Below are 17,742 nucleotides of genomic sequence, written 5' to 3' on the forward strand. Positions count from 1 at the left end.
CAAAAAGGCTTCAGAACCAAACAGCTTGCCCTGGATTCCTTGCTTAATCTCCCAGAGTTTGACCTCTCTATATGAAAAAAAGAGCAGGTTTAATAGATGTATTAGTTTTGGGGTATTCATACAAGTTGGAGAATGCCATAGTTCTCAATTATGAGCTAAATATGGGTTACTATATGTCTGAACAAGAGTGGTGGCATGTACCTGTAGTCTCAGCTGTTTGGGAGCTTAAGGCAGGAGAATCACTGGGTAGTTATCCACAGAGATTTAGGTCCTGTCTCAATCAAAACAGTTGGAAAAAAAACCAAACTTTTAAATATTCTACATCTGCATAAAACAGACTCAAGCTGCTGGGCAGTGGTGGCTCACGCCTTTAATCCCAGCGCTTGGGAGGCAGAGGCAGGTGGATTTCTGAGTTCGAGGCCAGCCTGGTCTACAGAGTGAGTTCCAGGTACAGCCAGGACTACACAGAGAAACCCTGTCTTGGGGGATGTGGGGGGGAAGACAGACTCAAGCTGACTGTTGTAGCACATGCCTTTAATCCCAGCATTCTTGAATTCCAGGCCAGCCTGGTCTACAGAGTAAGTTCCAGGACAGTGAGATCTACACACAGAAACTCTGTTTAGAAAAGTAAAACAAAAAAGACACAACTTACTGAAAGCACTCTTTTTTTTTTTCTTTTTTTTTTTTTTTTTTCTTTTTCTTTCTTTCTTTTTTGTTAAAAAAAACTAGGAGCCGGTAAAACCTGAAGAAGGCAGAGATATGGCAAACAGGATTGGCGCTTTTGGGTACATGGAGTGTTCAGCAAAGACCAAAGATGGAGTGAGAGAGGTTTTTGAGATGGCCACGAGAGCTGCTCTGCAAGCTAGACGTGGGAAGAAAAAGTCTGGGTGCCTCATCTTGTGAAGCCTTGTGAAGGCAGCCTCGTGCGGTTAATTTGAAGTGCTGTTTATTAATCTTAGTGTATGATTACTGGCCTTTTCATTTATCTATAATTTACCTAAGATTACAAATCAGAAGTCATCTTGCTACCAGTATTTAGAAGCCAACCATGATTATTAATAATGTCCAGCCTGTCTGACCAGCCAGGGTCCTCTGACACTGCTCCAACAGCCCTCTCTGCACTCCACCTGACACCAGGCGCTCAGTCAAAGAATTTCTTAACTTCTTGCTTCTTTCTAGAAAGAGAAACAGTTGGTAACTTTTGTGAATTAGGCTGTAACTACTTTATAACTAACATGTGCTGCCCATTTTCTGTCAGCTGCAAGAACTCTGGTGAGTCACTACTTCAGAGCTTTACTTTCTAACAGATTCCATTGGCAGAGCTCTGGGGTGGGCATCCAGTTTTTTGAAAACTTGTTCAGCCAGAAAGGCCCAAGTCCACGCAGCTGTGGCAGAGTTACAGTTCTGTGCTCTCATGTTAGTTACCTTATAGTTACTGTGTAATTAGTGCCACTTAATGTATGTTACCAAAAAATAAATATATCTACCCCAGACTAGATGTAGTATTTTTTGTATAATTGGATTTCCTAATACTGATATTGTCATTCCCACAGAAAGTGTATTGCTTTTTTTTTTCTTAAAGAAAGTGTATTTGGAAATAAAGTCAGATGGAAAATTCATTTTTAAAATTCCCATTTCGTCACTTTCTCTGATAAAATATGGCCATATCTCCCCTATTCAGCTCTATATATCATTCCAGTACCCCTTTCCAGACTGGACTAAGTAAATAGGAATTTGGTTTCCCGCCTGAGGCAGTCATACTTTGGAGGTGGCATAGCCTTTCTCACCTGGACTGCAGGGTCTGGCTCTGAGTCACAGTGCTCCTTTCTCCACACTGTATCCAAGTTGCCTCCCAGAGGAGCCACCAGTTCTTATGGATGGCAGTGGGTGGGGGTGGGGGGGTCTCTTCTCTCCAGCTGACTAAACTTTTTTCTGTACCAGTTAATTTTTCCAACTAATAGAATAAAGGCAGTTTTCTAAACTTCCTGTATCCTCGTGTGTGTTTTGCTTTCGACTGGGCTAGGGGCAGGAAGACAGCCTCCCTGACTAATCTCTCCCTGGAGAGGTTCCTTCTCTGAATGCTGCCAGCTCCTCCCACTCCCATACTCCTCTGGGCTAACCCATCTCCTCCCGTGGAACATGGAAGTGATTATCCTGTGACACATTCAAATCTAAAAAGTTGAGTGGAATGTCCTATAGGGGACACGAGGGGCTGGATTTTCTGGACTAAGACCAAACTGCACTGGGGGCAGAAAAGTAGGGCCACTAGATGTTAGAGTGCTCTGGTGCAGAGCTCTGAGAAGGGCTAGCTTGGAGTCTGGGGCCGTGAGTCCTCCATCATTGTCCACCCTTACAAAAACAGCCAAGGCCGGGCGGTGGTGGCGCATGCCTTTAATCCCAGCACTTGGGAGGCAGAGGCAGGCGGATTTCTGAGTTCGAGGCCAGCCTCGGCTACAGAGTGAGTTCCAGGACAGCCAGGGCTACACAGAGAAACCCTGTCTCGAAAAAAACCAAATCAAAACAAAAAAACCAGCCAAGAGATGGCCCTTGACCGTGCTGTTTTCAGTGCTGTTAAAAACCAGTCAGGCATGGGCGGTGCGTGCTTTTAGTGTCTTTAGTCCCCCAACCATCAGGATGAAGACAGATCTCTGAGTTCTAGGCCATCCTGGTCTACAGAACACGTCTTAGTACAGCCAGGTCTACATACAGAAACCCTGTTTGAGACAGAGATAGCCCCCACACCCCAAACAAAACACTGCACTTGAAAAAGTGCAGTTCCAGGTGAGCCAGGGCTCTGTAGAGACCTTGTCTCTACAAAACACTGCCCACCTTATGCGATGCTGATGTGAGCCATGCCTGAGTTCAATTCCCAAATTATCACCCAGTGGAAGGAGAGAATCAACTCTGACCTCAACGTCCATGCTCCTAAAATTAAACAATACGTGTAACTAAACTTCTGTTTTTAAAACCCTATAACCTTATGACAAGAAACATGTTCTGTGTGGGTAAAGTTGCACAATGTAAGGGAGCTGTGCGTGAGCTGCTTTAGCTGTTGTTATTGCCAGAGGCCAGCTTCCTAGGCGGGACTCTAGACTAATTAAGAAACCGTTGAGTAAGCCAGAGCAGGAGGATCCCCGCCTCGGCGAGAGCCTAAGCAAGCAGCCTCCAGACTAGTGCTACATTGCTTGAGCTAGACCAGACCCGCCCTAGGCACCTCGTTTCGCTTCAGCCTGGCCGCACCCTCTTGCTAGTCCCTAGGTGGGGGAGGGCAGAAGCCGGATAAGGCGGGACCCTGAGAGCAGGCTGTGGGCCGGAAAGAAGCGGATGCCACGTGATCTCGGCACCATCCAGTTAAAAGAAGGTGCTGGCGTCTGACTGCGCTAGTACGGATTCTACTTTCTCCAATATGTGTGCTGCTCGGCTCTCCGCGGCGGCCCAGTCCACCGTGTATTCCTTCTCCGCGCGCCCGCTAGCGGGCGGGGAGCCTGTGAGCCTGGGCTCCCTGCGGGGCAAAGTGCTGCTCATTGAGAATGTCGCGTCTCTCTGAGGCACCACGACCCGGGACTACACCGAGATGAACGATTTGCAGAGTCGTCTGGGGCCTCGTGGCTTGGTGGTGCTCGGTTTCCCATGCAATCAGTTTGGACATCAGGTACGTGGGGCAGGATGGGTGGCCTTGGGCTCCAGGCTCCCAGGGGCGGGACACCGCTTACTTTCTTTTCCTCGGGTACTACAGTTGGAATCCAGGTCTATTCTTGGGTATCCAAAGAGGGCAACTTCCTGGTAACTTATCGGGAAACTTCTGGTTCGCAGTTAGAAAGTCCATTCTTTCCGAAATCTTAGCCTATAAATGCCTGTCTTCCCTAGGAGAATGGCAAGAATGAAGAGATTCTGAATTCCCTCAAGTATGTCCGACCCGGTGGTGGGTTCGAGCCCAACTTTACATTGTTTGAGAAGTGCGAAGTGAATGGTGAGAAGGCTCACCCGCTCTTTACCTTCCTGCGGAATGCCTTGCCAGCACCCAATGACGACCCCACTGCACTCATGACCGACCCCAAGTACATCATTTGGTCTCCGGTGTGCCGCAACGACATTGCCTGGAACTTTGAGAAGTTCCTGGTGGGCCCCGACGGTGTTCCGGTGCGCAGGTACAGCCGCCGCTTTCGCACCGCCGACATCGAACCTGACATTGAAGCCCTGCTATGCCGTCAGCCTAGCAACCCCTAAAGCGGTCCTGCTATCTGGGCTTGGTGATCACTGGCTGCACTCTGGGGGGCGGTTCTTCCATGATGGTGTTTCCTCTAAATTTGCATGGAGAAACACCTGATTTCCCAGGAAAATCCCCTCATGTGGGCGCTAGTCTTATCCATTCCCGATGCTTTTCCGCCTTTCACCACTAAGAATAAAGTGCTGAATGTCAAAGAATTGTTTGTGTGTCCTGTGTCAGTGTCTTCAGTGTCACCTTTTGCATAACCTCATTGTCAGGGATAAGTAATTTAATCTAAACTTCCTTTTTGACCGCACCATATTCTTTTCTTTCTCCCTGTCCCAAGACATGTTTAAGGGTGATCCAGACTCCCGGTTACAGCAGAGCCCTTACTCCAGAAAGAGGAAGACAGTAGACAAGGGCCAACTGCCTGACAGTTAAAGGCCCTCCTAACCCCAAGCATGAACTTCTCCTTTCTGAGTTTTGCTGGATGAGGAAATGACTGTGTGCCCTGTTCACATGAGATTCTAGATCTGCCCACAGATGCCTGCAGGATTGACACAGAGTTACCAGCTTCTCTTTGCTTTGCTGTATGAATCCACACTGCTACCCAGTGCCTTAAGTTATGCTGGGTGTTGGTAGATTCCAAGTGAAAAGGTGGTAGGCAGGCCTATAGTGTGTGGCAGTGGGGGAGGAGGATTTGAGAATAGTCTGGGCCTATTTTAGGCAGAAAAAAATAATTAGCAAACCTTGCAGAGTTTACACTCTGAACTGTCGTGCAATTGCACTTTTGAGCCTAGAATAATCATATCTTAAAGACCAGCTGCTGCTGCTTGGTCCCCACCCCTTAAATATCTTAAGACACACCTGGAGCTGTTATCACAGCCTCCCAGAGACTCTGCAGTAACTAAGTTTAGTTTTTTCCTTAGAAACATGAACCCAGAGACATGTGGGTAGTATGAAGCAATCTAGAGTGCGGACCAAAGGCTATTGCCATCCTGGCATGTGTGCCCAATTGGTGGCTTTAAGGGCCTCTTACTCCTGAACCAATTCAGAAACATGCCCTGGTTCTAAACAAGAGTATATATGTGCATGCAGTTAGGTCGGGAGGAAATTTACCTCCTTACTACCTCACAAATACTATGCAATATTTTTATCACTGAACCATATCCACAACCTTCTTTGTTGTTTTAAGACTGTAGCCCAAGGTGACCCCCAACTCCCAGCAATTCTGGTCCTGTCTCCGGACTGCTAAGATTACTGACTGCCACCATGTCTGGCTAACCTGTGATAACATCCTCCTACCTCCACCAGTTGCTGGGATTATAGGTGAGAGCTACTATGTCCCCTGGTATAATTTACTTTTACTTCTTTTGGTGACCAGGTCTGTCCTTCAACTCCTAAGCCACCTGCCTGCCCATTTCCTAAGTGCTGGGATTATGGACATGTACCACCAAGTACACACAAAAACACAATTTTTTTTTCTTTTTCTTTTTTTGGTTTTTCAAGACAGGGTTTCTCTGTGTAGCCCTGGTTGTCCTGGAACTCACTCTGTAGACCAGGCTGTCCTTGAACTCAGAAATCTGCCCGCCTCTGCCTCCCAAGTGCTGGGATTAAAGGTGTGCACCACCACTGCCCGGCTGGCTTTTTTTTTTTTAAAGACAGAGTTTTGTTATGTAGCCCTAGCTGACCTAGAATTCATTGTATATAGATCAGTCTGGCCTTGAACTCACAGATCTGCCTTCCTCTGCCTCTTGAGTGCCGAGATTAAGGGAAACTTCAAAGCAAATTTTTTAAACATATTCTAATGTTTTTAATATGCTTAATATGTTTTTAACGTATGTTCTACAGCCCTCCAAAGCTACTTAACTGGGAAGTCTGCTTTTAGTGGCCTCTTGTCCAAACCACTCTCTCCTGGCTCTCCACTGAGTCAGCCTCTGGTTAGGAATGGGAACCCAGAACCTTGCAGACTCCAGCCTCTTCTCTCAAGCTGTGTGGTGACTCACACCCCCCCACACACACACACTGTTTTTCCCTCTTGGGCTGCCAGGAATGGGAAGTTCTACGCTCCTAACATGGCTGATCTAGGTGGGGAGCATTCCTCCTCAGACTCCAGGCAGCAGCCTCACTCAAAGGAAATTTTTTCAATCCTGTCTTCAGAAACAGTCAGAATAATGCCTATTTCCAGTTCAGTATTTTCCCAAGACTTCAAACACCTCCCCACCAACACACACACACACACACACACACACACACACACACACACACACACTAAATAAACTCCACAGAAACAGTCAACCCTGTAACTGCTTCTGGCTCTGCCTTGTGCACACCAAACCTCCTGATTCAGCAGTTCAAACTTTGAGGGCCTGACCTCTGTTAACATGACTGTAGGGTATTGTTTGTGTTGGTAACTTGCATTAGGTCATGGACCTTCTGAGAAGCCAGTGTGACCCATGGTTACTTAACTAGGTTCAAAAACCTCCATTTTAGCAATTTTAACAAAAGTGCTGTTTCTGTTTATTTGTTAAAATGACTGTAAAGCGAGGTCAGATACTCTGGTACAATTAACCTTTGATCAAATTGCTTCATTCTCTCCTAATGGAGTTCCCCAAACAATGATTTACCACTTTGGTAAAAATTAGCTTCCCATTTTCTGTTAGTTCTGAGGACATTCCCTACTTCCTTAAAACTACCATAAATGGTGTAGATGAAACCACTAAAAAAAGACGAGGAAGCTGCCGCCCTCTGATGTAGGTTCTGAGCCAATGTTAGCAACGGCTTTCTTCTTCCATAAAAAACAAGATTAATGGTAATGGTTTGTAACTCATAACGTTTTTAAAGTCTCTCATTCTGTGGTACCAGAGTCAGAGTCCAGGACTTTAGGCATACTAGGCAAGTACTCTACCGCAGAGCTAAATCCCAGGCTCTTTATTTTTTAAAAAAATAAAAAACAAAAAACTTTGGTTTTGTTCTTTAAAAAGGGGTCTCATTCTGTAGCACAGGCTAGCCTTAATGTAGCTCAGGATGAATTTGAACTGACAATTCCTTTGCCTAACTTTCCAGGTAACTGGCATTGTGGACATTTATTACCAGATTACCACACTCAAATTCATTTTACTCCTCTGTGTGGGGGGGGTAGGGTGGGGGAGAGACTGGCTGGGGATTAAATCCAGGGCTTTCCGCATGGTTGCATGGTTGGTGTTGTATCAGGCCTTGAATGGACTCTGTAGCTCAGTCTGGCCTTAAACTTTTGATCCTTTTAGCTTTCTGAGGATCAGGTTTCACAGGCCCAGTTCTAACATTCTCAAAGCACTGTATTTTTATTTTTAAGTAGGACCTATTGTCAGCTGTGGTTGTGCACACTTTTAATTCCAAGATTCAGGAGGCAGGGCCAGGCAGCTCTCTGAGTTCAAGGCCAGCCTGGTTTACAGAACGAGTACCAGGACAACCAGGGCTACACAGAGAAACATTGTCTGGAAGAAGCAAAAATAAAATAAAAATATATATATATATAAAAAATAAAAATATTTTTCATGTGTATGAGATTTATTTTTTTTTCTTTTATTTTTAATGTGTATGAGTGCCTTGCCTGAATGTGTGAGCATGCCTGGTGTCTATGGAGGTCAGAAGATGGTTTTGGATCCCTTGCAAGTGTAGCTAGCCGGGCAGTGGTGGCGAACACCTTTAAAATCCCAGCCAGCACTTGGGAGGCAGAGGCAGGCAGATTTCTGAGTTCGAGGCCAGCCTGGTCTACAGAGTGAGTTCCAGGACAGCCAGGGCTACACAGAGAAACCCTGTCTTGAAAAAACCAAAAAAATAAAAAAAAATAAAAAAAAATTTAAAAAAACCAACAACAAAAAAAGGAAGTGTAGCTATACACAGTGAGCCTTCATATGAGTGGTGGTGGAAATGGAAACCAGGTTATCCTTAAAAACAAGTGCTCTGAACTGCTGACCCACCTAGCTAGCTCTCCTCCCTCAGAGAACTTATATACAAGGAACTATCAGGGTTGGTCTCCCTGATACAGTACAGAATTGTCCTGGGGTGAATTGGTTTATGTTTATTTGTATACTTGTTTTCATTGTTAAGAATGGATCTCTTGTAACTCGGATAGGCCTTCACCTTTCTTTGCACCTTTAACTCCTGACCCTTCTGCCTCTGCTTCATCAACAGTAACATTCCGGGCTACATTGTCTCTCTTTTCTTTCATTTTGTTGTTACATTTTGTTCATCTATTATGTGTATGAAGGTGAGAGGGCAAGAGGTCCTTGTTCTCTCTCTCCATCTGTGGGCTTCCGGGGTTAAGCTCACCCCTGGATTTGCAGCAGGCACCTTTTACTTGCTGAACTATCTCATTGCTCCTCCTCTTAAACTGCCTTTAAATGTAGTCACTGTGTGTGTGTGTGTGTGTGTGTGTGTGTGTGTGTGTGTGTGTGTGAAGGTCAGAGGGCGTGTCTTTGGAGTCAACCCTCTCCTTCCACCTTATGAGTTCCCAAGATGGATCAATGGAGATCAGGTCACCAAGCTTGGCAGCAGATGAGCTACTTTTTTCTCTTTTCTTTTTTTTTTTCCCCCTTTTTCTTTTTCTGGGTCTTACAATGCAGCCACTGGTGTGGAATTTGAGATCTCCTAGTCTCAACTTCCCTAGGGTGGGTGGGCTCCTGGACTGGCATGGGGTAGCACTCTTAGCTTCAAGGCTGTTTTAACTCTTCCCAAAGTCTCTGCTATCACTTTAAGACAGATGTCCCACAGAGACCAAATTATGCCAATTAGCTACAAAAACAGTCTTCTCAAATGACCTACCTTACCTTCACTGGATGTTCCCCTCCACCACACCAGCACTAATCTGTTTCTTCCCCCTAAAGCTACCATAATCAGTTCCTAAGGGATCTATGTCCTGCATGCATCTCTGTGCTATTAAACACCCTCAGGCATTTCACCTCTGTCCAAACCTCCAATGACTGCCTGCAGTAAGTTAGTAATCCACGGGCTTCCTTTCCAGCTTTAGATCTCCTTAAGCTCTGTGAACAGTCAGAGGTCAGCTCTGTGGCCTAATCCCCACTCTGACCATGAATAGCATATTTCAGAAAAATTCCCTGATTTCTTCAGATTTATGCTTCTTCCAACAGTTTCAAACAGTCTTCTTTTTACATTGTCTGGCAGGCCAACTGCCTTGATTTACACTCATTTTTTTTGAATGAGTTATTGATTTATTTTATGTATATAAGTACACCATTGCTCTCTTCAGACACACCAGAAGAGGGGATCAGACCCCATTGCAGATGGATATGAGCCACCATGTGGTTGTTGAGAATTGAACTCAGGACCTCTGGAAGAGCAGTCAGTGCTCTTAACCACTGAGCCATCTCTCCAGTCCTGGTTTACAGTCTTTAATGACTTTTTATCACAGTTTCCCACTGGTGTGGTTTATGAAAGTATGAAAGACCTTTTTTGTTTGTTTGTTTGTTTTGTCACTTTAAAATTTTTTTTTTCTTTTTAAGATTTATTTTTCATTCATGTGTGTGTCTGCCACCTCTGTTAGGTACCTATGGAGGCCAGAAGGAAGCATCAGATTCTTTTTTTTTTTTTTTTGGTTTTTCGAACAGAGTTTCTCTGTGTAGTCCTGGCTGTCCTAGAACTCACTTTGTAGACCAGGCTGGCCTCGAACCCAGAAATCTACCTGCCTCTGCCTCCCAAGTGCTGGGATTAAAGGCATGTGCCACCACCGCCCGGTGAAGCATCAGATTCTTTGTGAAGTAGTTGTGAGATGTCTGACTTGGATGCTGGGAATCAGGGTCCTCCAGAAGGGCAAAAGTATTCTTTATCCTGAACCATGTTTCCATTCCTTGTTTTGAGACAAGGTCTGCAGTACAGGAGAACAGGCCCCAAGAACATGGGGCCTGAGGAGCTCTCTTTCTCTGGAAAACTCCACTGAAATAAAGTGGGATCCTTGACTCTATCATAGGGAAAAATTTCAAAACAAATCAGAGTAAAAGCAAAGTTAGCTAATTTACTAAGGATTCACAATGAGTGACTGAAGAGATGGCTTCTGGTTAACAGTCTACTGTTCTCCTGAGAACTCAGAAATGGCTCCTAGCACCCCTGTCAGGCAGTTCACAGTCTCCTGTAACTCTAGTTCTAGAGAGTACATTCTCAACCAATGGGCCACAGGAGTCATACATCAGACATCCTGTATATCAGATATTTACATTGCAATTTGTAACAGTAGCAAAATTACACTTGTGAAGTAGCAACAAAACAAAACAAAACAAACAAACAAACAAAAAAGGTCTTTCATACTTTCATAAACCACACCAGTGGGAAACTGTGATAAAAAGTCATTAAAGACTGTAAACCAGGACTGGAGAGATGGCTCAGTGGTTAAGAGCACTGACTGCTCTTCCAGAGGTCCTGAGTTCAATTCTCAACAACCACATGGTGGCTCATATCCATCTGCAATGGGGTCTGATCCCCTCTTCTGGTGTGTCTGAAGAGAGCAATGGTGTACTTATATACATAAAATAAATCAATAACTCATTCAAAAAAAATGAGTGTAAATCAAGGCAGTTGGCCTGCCAGACAATGTAAAAAGAAGACTGTTTGAAACTGTTGGAAGAAGCATAAATCTGAAGAAATCAGGGAATTTTTCTGAAATATGCTATTCATGGTCAGAGTGGGGATTAGGCCACAGAGCTGACCTCTGACTGTTCACAGAGCTTAAGGAGATCTAAAGCTGGAAAGGAAGCCCGTGGATTACTAACTTACTGCAGGCAGTCATTGGAGGTTTGGACAGAGGTGAAATGCCTGAGGGTGTTTAATAGCACAGAGATGCATGCAGGACATAGATCCCTTAGGAACTGATTATGGTAGCTTTAGGGGGAAGAAACAGATTAGTGCTGGTGTGGTGGAGGGGAACATCCAGTGAAGGTAAGGTAGGTCATTTGAGAAGACTGTTTTTGTAGCTAATTGGCATAATTTGGTCTCTGTGGGACATCTGTCTTAAAGTGATAGCAGAGACTTTGGGAAGAGTTAAAACAGCCTTGAAGCTAAGAGTGCTACCCCATGCCAGTCCAGGAGCCCACCCACCCTAGGGAAGTTGAGACTAGGAGATCTCAAATTCCACACCAGTGGCTGCATTGTAAGACCCAGAAAAAGAAAAAGGGGGAAAAAAAAAAAGAAAAGAGAAAAAAGTAGCTCATCTGCTGCCAAGCTTGGTGACCTGATCTCCATTGATCCATCTTGGGAACTCATAAGGTGGAAGGAGAGGGTTGACTCCAAAGACACGCCCTCTGACCTTCACACACACACACACACACACACACACACACACACACACACACAGTGACTACATTTAAAGGCAGTTTAAGAGGAGGAGCAATGAGATAGTTCAGCAAGTAAAAGGTGCCTGCTGCAAATCCAGGGGTGAGCTTAACCCCGGAAGCCCACAGATGGAGAGAGAGAACAAGGACCTCTTGCCCTCTCACCTTCATACACATAATAGATGAACAAAATGTAACAACAAAATGAAAGAAAAGAGAGACAATGTAGCCCGGAATGTTACTGTTGATGAAGCAGAGGCAGAAGGGTCAGGAGTTAAAGGTGCAAAGAAAGGTGAAGGCCTATCCGAGTTACAAGAGATCCATTCTTAACAATGAAAACAAGTATACAAATAAACATAAACCAATTCACCCCAGGACAATTCTGTACTGTATCAGGGAGACCAACCCTGATAGTTCCTTGTATATAAGTTCTCTGAGGGAGGAGAGCTAGCTAGGTGGGTCAGCAGTTCAGAGCACTTGTTTTTAAGGATAACCTGGTTTCCATTTCCACCACCACTCATATGAAGGCTCACTGTGTATAGCTACACTTCCTTTTTTTGTTGTTGGTTTTTTTAAATTTTTTTTTATTTTTTTTTTATTTTTTTGGTTTTTTCAAGACAGGGTTTCTCTGTGTAGCCCTGGCTGTCCTGGAACTCACTCTGTAGACCAGGCTGGCCTCGAACTCAGAAATCTGCCTGCCTCTGCCTCCCAAGTGCTGGCTGGGATTTTAAAGGTGTTCGCCACCACTGCCCGGCTAGCTACACTTGCAAGGGATCCAAAACCATCTTCTGACCTCCATAGACACCAGGCATGCTCACACATTCAGGCAAGGCACTCATACACATTAAAAATAAAAGAAAAAAAATAAATCTCATACACATGAAAAATATTTTTATTTTATATATATATATATATTTTTATTTTATTTTTGCTTCTTCCAGACAATGTTTCTCTGTGTAGCCCTGGTTGTCCTGGTACTCGTTCTGTAAACCAGGCTGGCCTTGAACTCAGAGAGCTGCCTGGCCCTGCCTCCTGAATCTTGGAATTAAAAGTGTGCACAACCACAGCTGACAATAGAAAAATAAAAAATTAAAAAAATAAAAAAATAAAAATTAAAAAAAAAAATTAAAAAATTAAAAAAATTAAAAAATAAAAAAATAGAGTGCTGCCGCCCTCTGATGTAGGTTCTGAGCCAATGTTAGCAACGGCTTTCTTCTTCCATAAAAAACAAGATTAATGGTAATGGTTTGTAACTCATAACGTTTTTAAAGTCTCTCATTCTGTGGTACCAGAGTCAGAGTCCAGGACTTTAGGCATACTAGGCAAGTACTCTACCGCAGAGCTAAATCCCAGGCTCTTTATTTTTTAAAAAAATAAAAAACAAAAAACTTTGGTTTTGTTCTTTAAAAAGGGGTCTCATTCTGTAGCACAGGCTAGCCTTAATGTAGCTCAGGATGAATTTGAACTGACAATTCCTTTGCCTAACTTTCCAGGTAACTGGCATTGTGGACATTTATTACCAGATTACCACACTCAAATTCATTTTACTCCTCTGTGTGGGGGGGGTAGGGTGGTATGAAAGTATGAAAGTATGAAAGACCTTTTTTGTTTGTTTGTTTGTTTTGTCACTTTAAAATTTTTTTTTTCTTTTTAAGATTTATTTTTCATTCATGTGTGTGTCTGCCACCTCTGTTAGGTACCTATGGAGGCCAGAAGGAAGCATCAGATTCTTTTTTTTTTTTTTTTGGTTTTTCGAACAGAGTTTCTCTGTGTAGTCCTGGCTGTCCTAGAACTCACTTTGTAGACCAGGCTGGCCTCGAACCCAGAAATCTACCTGCCTCTGCCTCCCAAGTGCTGGGATTAAAGGCATGTGCCACCACCGCCCGGTGAAGCATCAGATTCTTTGTGAAGTAGTTGTGAGATGTCTGACTTGGATGCTGGGAATCAGGGTCCTCCAGAAGGGCAAAAGTATTCTTTATCCTGAACCATGTTTCCATTCCTTGTTTTGAGACAAGGTCTGCAGTACAGGAGAACAGGCCCCAAGAACATGGGGCCTGAGGAGCTCTCTTTCTCTGGAAAACTCCACTGAAATAAAGTGGGATCCTTGACTCTATCATAGGGAAAAATTTCAAAACAAATCAGAGTAAAAGCAAAGTTAGCTAATTTACTAAGGATTCACAATGAGTGACTGAAGAGATGGCTTCTGGTTAACAGTCTACTGTTCTCCTGAGAACTCAGAAATGGCTCCTAGCACCCCTGTCAGGCAGTTCACAGTCTCCTGTAACTCTAGTTCTAGAGAGTACATTCTCAACCAATGGGCCACAGGAGTCATACATCAGACATCCTGTATATCAGATATTTACATTGCAATTTGTAACAGTAGCAAAATTACACTTGTGAAGTAGCAACAAAAGAATTGTATGGTAGGGGGTCACTACAACATGAGAAACTGTATTAAAGAGTCGCAGCATTAGGAAGGTTGAGAACCACTGCTCTAGAGGATACAATGCCCTCTGGCCTTGAGGGGACTTGCATACAGGTACTAGCATACAGTTATGCAGGGCACACAAGCACATACACATAAAGTAAATTATCTTTTTTTTTAAAAAAAGGTCGGTACTATAATACATTGTAGAAGGTGAGGGAATTGAGGTTTTGTTTGTTTGTTTTTAGTTTTTTAGGACAGCTAGGAACCAAGGGTTTGCATATGCTTGCTTATCCCCCAAGAAACTGTCTTACTTGCCTTACTGTTGAGAACTGGGTTTGCCTGAAAAGACTCACCAGTTGCCTGGACATCTCCATAGATGAATTTTTCCTTCAGAATAACTGTGCTTTTAAGCCTGTTCGAGAGCAAGCTTTTCAGTATGTGCAATCTTTTTTTTTTTTTTTTTTTTTTTCTTCTTCTTCTCCTGAAGACAGGGTTTCTTGTAGCCTTGGCTATCCTAAAATTCACTCTGTAGACCAGGCTGGCCTCTAAATCTAGAAACAATCTAGAAACAGCTGTGCGTTGGAAGCCTAGTATGGCAGCTCATACCTGTGAGCCCAGCTGAGGCAGAAAGATCATACAAGTTTGAAAGTGTGAAGTGCTGTCCTGTCTTTAAAAAGTATTCTTTAAAAATATATTCTTTAAAAAGAAGAAAATTCAGAGATCTGTCTACCTCTGTCTCATGAGTGCTGGATTAAAAGCAGCGTGTGTCATCACTGCCCGACAGAACACGGAATCATTTTTCCAGGAAAAAATTAAAATGCCTGGACCTCATTCCTATCTCTGTTGGCTTTGGTGGTTGCTACTCTCTCCTTGACCTGGAGAGCTGACAGGATACAAAGGTTTTAAAGACAACTTTGTTTTTTGAGTCTATTTATTACTGTTTATTTGTATTTTTTGGAGGCATATGCAAGGTAGTATTATTTTTTGTGGGGGATTAATGCCTTTAATCCCAGCATTCTGGAGAAAAGGGCAGATGGGTCTACATTCGAGACTAGCCTAGATTGCATAAGCAGCTCCAGAACAGCCAGCTAGAAGAAACTGTCTCAAACAAACAACAGATTTCACTATTGTGTGTTTGGCAAACGTGTGCTGCAATGTCTGTATCGGGAACAAAGGACTTTAGGGAGTCAGTTTTCTTCTTCCACCTTTATATGGGTTCTGGGGATCAAACTCAGTTGTCACCCACGGAGCCATCTCGCTGGCCCTTGTTTGAGACAATTGTTAATGTCTGGATCACACCGGACAGTCCAGATCCAATGTGTCTGTGTGCACCTGGCTACAGGGGCTGCCGACGCAGTAAACTCAATCTCGCATTTAGGCAGTCTGGCTGAGAGCGCAATGGAACCGAGTGGAAACAGGAAAAGCAAGCGGCAGGATTTTTAGCATCAGGATAACCCCACAGGCCAGGGCAGAGCGAGTGCCTGAGGGGTCGAGGGCCGGCCAGATGTCAGACCTCTGGAGATGACAGGGGCCGCTCAGACGCGGGTGGATGTGGCCGCCGCCTCTGGGCGTCCAGCCCTCTTCCGTCCGCTTCTGCTCCAGGGGACAGCGCGTGGGGGCGGGGAGAAGAGGCGGAAGCCGACGGCGGTGCCGGGCGCGCGCACGTGCGTGGTTACGTGCGTGCGTGGGCGCGGCCCATAGCACGCCGTGCGCTAAGCGGATGTCCGGGCCGGCTGGGCCGGGGCGGCGGACGAGATGGCGGAAGGCCGGGGCAGCCGTGAGCGACCGGATGTGGAGACCCAGAAGACGGAGCTCGGAGCCTTGATGGGAACCACGCTCCAACGTGGGGCGCAGTGGTGAGCGTCCGCCCTGCCCTCCCACCGCGCGGAGCGCCAGGCCGGCTCGCTGGCTCTCAGGCCGGACCCCTTTTCTCAGTTTTAGGTAGAGGCGGGCCGGGGGCGGTGCCTGGAGTCTCTGAAAGAGTGGCTTGACAGCGGCCGCTGATGAAAGAAACCCCGGGATCAGCTGGGGGACAGCGCTGACAGGTCTGGGGTTTGTCTTGGTCCATTCGGATTCACAAGAGTCTTGGGCCGGCGGGGACAAGGGGTGTAGAATATAGAAAAGGGGGAGTGCTCGAGTCGGCGGGAGCGGGAATGTGGGAAAGCACTTAACCACACCAGACTTGAGCGCTTGATGGTGACCTTGGTGGGAGAAGTGTCCACACCTTACAGACCTCGGCTCCTTAACAATTAAAAGCTGGGTAGCAATTTGTGGCTTCTGACGCTCAGGAGGTTGAGAGAGGATCAGAAGTAGATACTTTGTAACTTGTCAACTGCGGAACAGAATTCAAGGCCAGAAACTGAATAAATGTTGAACCAGTTGTCAGATGGACAGGAACAATTGTAGCAGTAGTTAGATCTAGGAGTGGGAGGGCAGGGGAGCTTGAATCCCGGAGCAAAATAGAAGATCGAAAGTTACAAGATTTTGCCAGGCAGGGTGGCATATGCTTTACTGTTTTGCAGGAGCAGAGATTTGAGGATTGCTGCAGTTTCAGGGCTGGTCTCTTACACAGTGAGCATGACTCCTCCAAAAAATAAATAAAAACAAAACAAAAAACCTCCAAAAGTTCCAGGTTTATTAGGGCAGATTCAAATATGAGGCGTCTTAACAGATTGTTTATTAGAAGGAATAGTAAGTACTCTCCCGTAGTGGAGAAATGTCTGGGTGGTGCTATTGTGTAGGAGTGAAATACTAGGGTAGGTTTTCCATTGATTATGACCAATATGAGTACTGAAAAGGAGAATAGAAATTATGTTTGGGGGTGCAGTTTAGGTATAGTTTTATGATGTTTTAATTGAGCCAATGAAAGGCCAGGCAAATAGAGAGAGGTACTTTAGGAATTATTCTGCAAAGGGGTGACACATAAAGCATATTCAGCTTGGGGTGGATGTGCCTGCCTCATAGTCTTAGTCCTGGAGACGGGTATTGCTGCCAAGTTTCAGGGCCAGCCTGAGTGACATAGTAAAAGCCTTATCTCAAAAAAAAAAAAAAAAAAAAACAACTTAGTAAACATAATTTTAATAACTTAGTAAACATAATTTTACTTCTAGAAAGAGTACATTTTAAACGATTGCTCATGGCCTGGAGAGACTGCTCAGCAGTTAAGAACTTAGATTGTTCTTGGAGAACATGAGTTTGAGGTCCGGCACTCATGTTGGCTACCTCTCGGCCGTCTATAACTCATGCTCCACAGGTTATCCACTCCTCTGACCTCCATGGGCACTTGGCGTCATGCTCACACCCAAGCACATACCTAAAGTAAAATAAAATCCCAGCCCAAGAGTAGTCCCAGCACTTGGGAGGAAGAGGCAGGTGGATCTCTGAGTTTGAGGCCAGCCTGGTTTACAGAGCTAGTCCAGGACAGCCAGAGAAACCATGTCTTAAAAAGCCAAAATAAATAAAAACCTAACTAGGCATAGTGTCATACAGCTTTAATCCCAGCATCTGAGAGGCACACACAGGTGGATCTCTGTGAGTTCAAGGCTATCCTGGGCTACATACTGAGACCCCATCTCAAAAGTTAATTAAGTTTTGAAATTCTTTCAGAAATCATTTATGTTTTTGTTTAGAGGTTTGTTTGTTTGTTTGTTTCACCCCAGACAGGGTCTCCCTATGTGGCCCCTGCTGGTTTGGAACTTGAACTATATGCCAGGCTGGCCTCAAACTTGCAAACCCCTCTGTATCTGGCTCCTGTGTGCTGGGATTACAGATACATGGTAGCACAG

The 17,742-nt window shown here is 44.8% G+C and overlaps 3 protein-coding genes across 6 annotated transcripts in view; all 3 read left to right on the forward strand.

Moving 5' to 3' along the window:
* Positions 1-1,619, forward strand: part of Rhoa (ras homolog family member A) — a 31,870-nt gene extending 30,251 nt beyond the window's left edge. For both annotated transcript variants that reach the window (XM_034525036.2, XM_034525037.2), the window contains exon 6: positions 730-1,619. In XM_034525036.2, coding sequence (XP_034380927.1) covers positions 730-903 — 174 coding nt within the window. In that variant the 3' untranslated portion in view covers positions 904-1,619. The remainder of the gene's footprint in view (positions 1-729) is intronic.
* Positions 1,620-3,355: 1,736 nt separating this feature from the next.
* Positions 3,356-4,425, forward strand: Gpx1 (glutathione peroxidase 1). The gene is made up of 2 exons (XM_034525029.2): positions 3,356-3,652; positions 3,868-4,425. Exons 1-2 carry the CDS (start codon positions 3,407-3,409, stop codon positions 4,225-4,227), a joined length of 606 nt encoding a protein of 201 aa, XP_034380920.1. The 5' UTR covers positions 3,356-3,406; the 3' UTR covers positions 4,228-4,425.
* An 11,198-nt stretch (positions 4,426-15,623) lies between these two features.
* Positions 15,624-17,742, forward strand: part of Usp4 (ubiquitin specific peptidase 4) — a 41,803-nt gene continuing 39,684 nt past the window's right edge. Inside the window, exons 1-2 of one of the 3 annotated variants that reach the window (XM_076917384.1) lie at positions 15,677-15,813; positions 15,893-16,002. Coding sequence is in view for 2 of the 3 variants with exons in the window: in XM_034483648.2 (XP_034339539.1) it covers positions 15,713-15,813 (101 nt within the window). In the remaining variant the exon portion in view is untranslated. Of the gene's footprint in view, positions 15,814-15,892; positions 16,003-17,742 lie in introns of all 3 variants that reach the window. The other 2 variants (XM_034483648.2, XM_034483649.2) reach the window with 2 other exon arrangements.

Source organism: Arvicanthis niloticus, chromosome 21 (assembly GCF_011762505.2).
Source record: "Arvicanthis niloticus isolate mArvNil1 chromosome 21, mArvNil1.pat.X, whole genome shotgun sequence".
Lineage (NCBI taxonomy): Eukaryota > Metazoa > Chordata > Mammalia > Rodentia > Muridae > Arvicanthis > Arvicanthis niloticus.